We start from the raw sequence: 7,276 nt of genomic DNA on the forward strand, positions 1-7,276 counted from the left end.
CTTTAAATGAAACTCAAATATGCGACGAATTAGTTTTTGATCTGTCGGACTGGAAGATACTGTAGACAACAAAAACAAAATGCATGGACCATGTAGTCTTTGTTTGTTTCCACAGACATGTTATTACTATTATTTGTTTTTTTTTTGCACACAAAAAAATGGTAAAAGAATCTAAAATTTTAATCACTATGTATCTTTTTATAGTTTAAAATTTGCAGTTGAATCTTTGTATTAAATAGAAATGTTTAAATTAGATATTTTCTAATTATTTTTTGTTAAAAAAATAAATTTTTTAGAATATTCATTTTTATGTTTGATGTAGAATGAATTCTCAAATAGATTAAATATAAATATTCTAAGATTATTACATATTTTTCGAAAAATAACAACTAGTAAAGATGTAATCATAAATTTTTATCTAATATAAGAATTTAATTATAAATTTTTAAACTGTAACGGTGTAATTTAAAATTTAGTAAAATTATAAAAACTAATAAAATAATTATTTTTTTTATAGACTTTTTCAAAAATGAGTTTTTCCATATTCAAATTTTTAATCTTGCACTTAATTGCTTAGAACTTGAACCAACTTCACTTAAATAACTCTGATTGGGTTGGTGATCTTAATTTTTCATTGTACAAATAAAATCTTATCTACTTTTGTTAATGAGTGAGGTGAAGTGAGATGGTCCTTGAAATACAATGAACATTATTGGTAGAGGTTGCAACCAAAAATTAAAGTTAGCTTTTAAGCTTGTACTAATGTAAAATAATAACATGATACAAACCAGAAAAGATATTAATAGGTTGTGACAGCAACAAATGATTGCATGGTGTTTTGAGGTCACATAAAGCAAATGAAAGTGCTGAAATCAATTGTTGATGAACAAGACCACACTTTAGAGACAACAGGTATATAGGACACTGCCAATAAGGAACCAATAATTTTTTCATTTTCAATTCATTCATCTATCATCATCTATCATTATTATTAATTATTTAATTAATATTTAATAATACTCCTTCTTGTTATTTGGGTATATATATGTCTGAATTTTAAACATCTAAATCATAATTTTAAGAATAAATTACACTTGTTCCGTCCGTTGGATATACTTCGACTCAGATAAAACTATAAATCGGAATCTAGTTAAAACTAAATACACACGTGTTATATAAGGAGTATGTGGAGAATAAGTGTTTTACTCTCCTAACGGACTTATCCATAAAATCAAGTAACTACGTATCAACCTAAATGGACACAAGGAATCTCTCCGTAAATCTCTCTAAAGAAGCTCACTAAAGAGCAGTTATTACATAATTAGGCCGACTAAGTAACCGCCTGTAGCACAGCAATTCTATAAATATATTCACTGACATGAAAGAGGTACATTATTCACTTTGAATATCATATCTATTATTCACACTCTTACTAACTTGAGCGTTGGAGTCCCTTTTGCAGGTACCCAACGCCGCCGTCCTTACAAGAAGACGATGTTCCTTCCTCTCACTCCCAAGGAAAGCAAGTTCAAACACTAACAGGATAAGAACAACACTTTTTTTTTTGTAAAAATCAGGTGAATTTGTGTATAATATTCCCCTATTTGTAAAAGTAGAGACTAATATATCCTAATATAAGCTAAATATTTTAATAGCATAATTGTTAGTTTCAAACCATAATTCAGGCAGATGAAAAAAAAAATCCAAACTAAACTATAACTTGTTGACATTGTATATCATAGGATATATAGGATCAAGTGATAGAGAATAATAGAAAGAAGAAGAAAACATTCTATATGCTGTTCTTGTTAGTTTAGTGAATGAAAAATAAAAATATCATATATTCCTAAACTCTACATTACCATTGAATTATAATGAATCTTTTTAAAAAACCAATTTAAACTAGTTGTGTAGTTAGTTTACTTGTTTGTTTAAGTAAGTGTTAATGGTTTAAATCTCGCCTTGCATAAACAACAATTCATTATACATCAATAAATTCTTAAATAAAGCTCCAATTCATGATAGATTAGTTCTCATCCCGATAAAGACTAGGTAACAAGAGAAAAAAAAATTTTTTTTTTTTCTCTTTAAGAGTCATAAATGCCTCTCACCAAAGGGACCAAGAAGAAAGGGAAATGTGAGAGTAGTTGAGGTCCCACCAAAAAGAAAATTACAACTTACAACAACTCTTTTCAATATTGGAGTGATCATGTACATATGATCATCATTGATGACTTCACTTCTTGTGGTGCCTGCAAGCCACAACAAAGTGGGCACCATTGACACCCTCATTATTATTATTATTATTGTGTCATTAGCATTTTTGTCTTTATAATTAATCTTTGGCAGTTCCTTTTTTCTTTCACACTCTCCAAGTCTCCATCCACACTCATTCACTCACTCACAATAACCAACAATGGAAAGTGGATTACCCTTGCTTCATTGTCTCTTGCAACATACTCTTAGAAACCTATGCTCTTCTTCAACTTCTTCTACTTCAGATTCTTCTTCTTCTTCTTCTTCCAAATGGGTTTATGCTGTTTTTTGGAGAATTGTACCAAGAAACTTTCCTCCTCCAAGGTAATTAAGTCAATTCTATAAATGTAAGCCGAATTTACCAACTCAGATCGGTCCAGTGGTGAGTAAATTCATAGTTATTCGAGTTAGATTAGTCAAATTTCTGAATCGGGCTCGAATGTTAGATTCTTGTGGATGGATCATTGATTTGCTTTGTTGTTGTAGGTGGGAATTTGGTGGAAGTGCTCTTGATCGTTCCAAAGGGAACAAAAGAAACTGGCAAGTTTAATGGAACACAAAAAATATGTATCATTTTATTTAGCAAAAATCAATGATGACAATTATTGTACATTATAAATTATATATGATATGATAGTAATTTTTAATTATAGTAGTTTTTTTTTTTTGTCACTTTGGTTAATTAGGATCCTTGTTTGGGAAGATGGATTCTGTGATTTCAATGAATGCCAACATGGAAGGAGCTTGAATGAAAGGTTTGGAGCTGAAGTATTCTTCAAAATGTCTCATGAAGTTTACAATTTTGGAGAAGGGTAAGAACAGAATGACTCAAATTGCTACATTTTTTTCTTTCCATAAGAAAAGAAAATTCACAATTCACATATAAAGGAAGAAGGATTAAAGTATGATTTTTTTTTATATATTTTTTTTTCTTTTTTTTTTTTTAGATTATTAGGGAAAGTGGCTGCAGATAATAGTCACAAATGGGTTTATGGTGACACTCAAAATGGGTGTGAATCTGACTACGTTGGTACATGGAATTCTTCAAGTGATCATGTAAGGAGTTAATTGTTTAAAACAAAACACAAAAAAGTGCTAAAAAAAGTTTTTTTTTTTTTTTTTTTACCTCACTTTTTTTTCCTGTGTCTATTATTTAAAGCTAAAATCTAATATTCTATAATTTATACTTCTAATATTGGCAGCAACCAAGAGCTTGGGAGTTTCAGTTCAATTCAGGGATTCAGGTTGGTAAACTTTTTTCCCAAAAATATAAAAAGTCCAAAAAAAAGGCTTTAGAATCATGTTATTATGTAAATAACATATTTGTCAGAAAACTATTTTCAACTTGGATTTGATCTGACCAAAATTTGTAACCATTTTTTGTAGACTGTTGCTGTCATTGGTGTTAGAGAAGGCTTAGTGCAACTTGGTTCATTTAACAAGGTTTTACACCTTTTCCCCTTCTCTAAAAGATTGAAATATTTATAAATAAGTCCTGAAAATATGGGGTTTTTTTAGTTAATCATACTCCAATAATGATTTGAAATTATGCTTTCATAAGTTATTTATAACGTTATATTTAGTATCATAAGAATAAAATATTTTAAGACTTATGATTAGTTTGTATTTTTTTATTTTTTTTATCAGTGAAAACAATAATTTTTTTTATAAAATTTTTAAAATAAAAAATATCAAAAATAAGAATAAAAACACAAACTAAACGCTCTATAATTTTTAGGTAAAAACTCAGATGCAATCAACTTCAATCAACTTCACGTGAAGTTGATTTTTTTTTAAATCGGTAGTGAACAACTCGACCTTTTTAGGGAGTACAGAGTACTAATGTCAAGTGATTAAATTTAATCCCCTTCGACATTGCCATCAAGGACCAAAATCAACCACAAAAAAGCAGATTAGACAATAAACATAAACTAATAAACAAGTAAACAATATATACAGAATCAAAACATTCTTCAAAAGTAATCCGTTGAATTGGATTTTTTTGTTGTGTACTTTCATCGCCTGTGCTGCATAAGAAGTCAAATTGATAGTTGATAGTTGATAGTCGTTAGATGAAAATTTAATCAAATCAATCAACATCTGTCAACTATCAATTGCACCTGAATTTTCACTTAATTTTTTTGTATACTTTTTTTAAGTTTAAGCTGTCAGTAAATTGAATTAAGAATATATAAAATGTCTTTCAAAGACCAAGTTATGTTTTGATATTCAAGTCTTTTACATGGGGTAAATTGCAAAATCTTGATTAATGATATTAAATCCAAGGTTTGTTGTTTCAGATTGCTGAAGATCTGAACATAGTGATGAGCATACAAAGAAAATTCAGCTACCTTCAAAGCATACCAGGTGTGTTTGCAATTCAAAGACCATCATACTTACCTATCCAACAACAAAATCCATACCTTGCAAAATCCAATTTCCAAATCATGGACTCCAATAATGACATGCCTCTCTCAAACTACAACATGGTGATCAACCAAATTGGATCAATTAATAATAATAATAGTAGTAGCAGAATACTTGAAGAAAAATCAAACTATTTTTCCATGGTAGCAATCAACATGATGGGAAGGAATAATAATAATAATAATAATAATAATAATAATAATAATAATAATAATAATAATAATAGCCTACAAGATGGAACACAACAAGGGCCAATGCAACAACAAAGTCTTTGGTCAGGTCCTTCTACTTTGCCAAACATGTCTTGTAGTCTTGGTGCATTGCTATCAAGGCTCCCTAATGAAGTTCCATCATGCTTTAATCCCAACTCTCAAGTTCTTGAAACCAATAATAGGATGATCATCAACACCACAAGCCAAAGGGTCAAGATTGAAGATTGTGGATTTCATCTTGGTGGTGATGCTGATCATAAAGAAAACGCCAGGTCGTAAACAAATAAATGCGGGTTTACTTTTTCTGTTGAGTTTAATTTTGATGCACTGACAATATAAAACGTTTTATACAATTGTGTAATTGTTCTTTTAGATTACTATTCACGCAGTTAATGTGAAACGTAATTATTTTACGGATATGATATTATGTAATTAGATGCGCATGTAAAATTATTTTAAAGTGACAGTGCATCAAATTTAAATTCTTCTGTTTTTGTTTTTTATTTTGATTATTTTTTTATTTTTTGGTAAGATTTTGTGAATGTAGAAACAGAGAATATGATTTTATTATGTTTATATTTCTTTTATTTTAGTTTTTTATAGTTTTTACTTCACAAAATTATAGCAAAAATATTGAAAATAAAAATAAAAAATAGAATAAAAACTAAACACGTACCTAAAACGATGTAAAGGAGACAGAAAAGTTAATTATGTCTTTATCATTATTGATACTATTTTAATTTTTTGGTCGATAAAAATTAGATAAATTTTGTCTCAAGATAGAGATCTTTTGTTTTTTTTTTTTATAAATAAATTTGTGTATATTTCTGACATGAGATGATTACCCATCGAAATTGAATTATTGTTAATCATGTATTTTGGATATTGAAGTAGCTCTTAAATGTCCTTGAATTATTTGATCATGATTCATGTGATCACTCTTTAAGTTTAACAGCTATCTTGTTAGTATATGGTTGGTTACTTGGACAACAACATTAGGTCACTAAACAACACTTTTTAATTTTAATATTGGGCAACAATTGTGTTTTTAAATATACAGATCTAACTTTCAAATTGTATGTTACCTTAAATTTTAATATAGACCTTTTAATAATTTTAACTATTAATTTTAATTAATATATTATGTATATTTTTAAAATATTTACACTAAAATTAATTATTAAAATCAGTCGTTAATATATTTGTGTATAATATATATATATATAATTTATTTTATTTTTAATATATATTTATATTTTAATATAGATATTACACTAATAACTGATTTTAGTGACTAATTTTAATATACATATAATATAATTGATATATTTTATAATTGAGTTAAACTATTAAAGGGTTAAAATTAATGAAACACCAGTGTTCTAAAAACACTTAAAATTCTTTCGTTAGTGGATTAGATATACTGTTACTCGTTTCTAAAAAAATCAGCCACTACACAACGGTTTATGTTTATTGGTGGCAACATTATTAAATTAGTCATAGACTCATAGCTTATGTACTATTACTGAAACCGCTACTACTTTCTTTTATGTTTTCTTTTCTTTTTTTAGAGCATTAATGATAAAGATAAATGCAATTGCAGATGGTATCTGCTGCGGCTTCTTCCTTTAAACACAATCCATCACATATTTATGTTGTGTGACATACACATTGATGCTATCATAACAACTTGCACTCAAATTGTGGTCTTCACACTGTTGATGATATTTTCTCTCAGGCAATAATTGAATAAAATAACAAATTAAAAAGGGCCATTTTTTTACAAATTAAGTTCATCCTTATTAAAGAATTGATGATCACAATATTTATAGTCCTTGTCAAACCTGTGACCACTGAGATATCATTTTCTTTTCTTTTTTTTTTTCATCTAAATTATTAGAATTCAAAACTTGCAAGTTCAACCTCAACTAATTTATTTTGAGTTAACACCTTAAAATTGATTTATTATTTAATCAAATCACAAGATTTTACGTACATAGCAAAGTGTTTGAAATTGAAAACAGAGATATAGAATTGATTTTTGATATTTGTAAGAAAAAGTTAAATTATATATTTTGAATTATATACGAAGCAAAAATCAAACTCTTATGCTATTCTTTGATACCAAATCAAAGAACTGAGTTCAATTTGAGAGTGTTCTAAACACTAGCTTTTTAAGAAAAATAAGTGCTAATTAATTTTACAAGAGAAAATAAAAGTACGTTTGATTTGCGTCTATATATTTTATTTTTTAAAATTTTATAAAAGAAAAAAAGAAAATTAGGATATAAAAAGTGAAAAAAAAAACAAAATTTTATGGTTTTGACTAATTTTTTCTATTTCACAAAATTTTAAAAATAAAAAAATGCAAGTTAAACATG

General features: G+C 27.4%; 1 protein-coding gene across 1 annotated transcript; it reads left to right on the forward strand.

Annotated features, from left to right (window-relative positions):
• The first annotated feature begins 2,265 nt into the window (after positions 1-2,265).
• LOC112756097 (uncharacterized) lies at positions 2,266-5,768 on the forward strand. Its single transcript, XM_025804525.3, has 7 exons — positions 2,266-2,580; positions 2,743-2,796; positions 2,943-3,068; positions 3,204-3,312; positions 3,459-3,500; positions 3,643-3,699; positions 4,557-5,768. Exons 1-7 carry the CDS (start codon positions 2,417-2,419, stop codon positions 5,172-5,174), a joined length of 1,170 nt encoding a protein of 389 aa, XP_025660310.1. The 5' UTR covers positions 2,266-2,416; the 3' UTR covers positions 5,175-5,768.
• Positions 5,769-7,276: the final 1,508 nt, after the last annotated feature.

The sequence above is a fragment of the Arachis hypogaea genome, chromosome 6 (assembly GCF_003086295.3).
Source record: "Arachis hypogaea cultivar Tifrunner chromosome 6, arahy.Tifrunner.gnm2.J5K5, whole genome shotgun sequence".
Taxonomy (NCBI): Eukaryota; Viridiplantae; Streptophyta; class Magnoliopsida; order Fabales; family Fabaceae; genus Arachis; species Arachis hypogaea.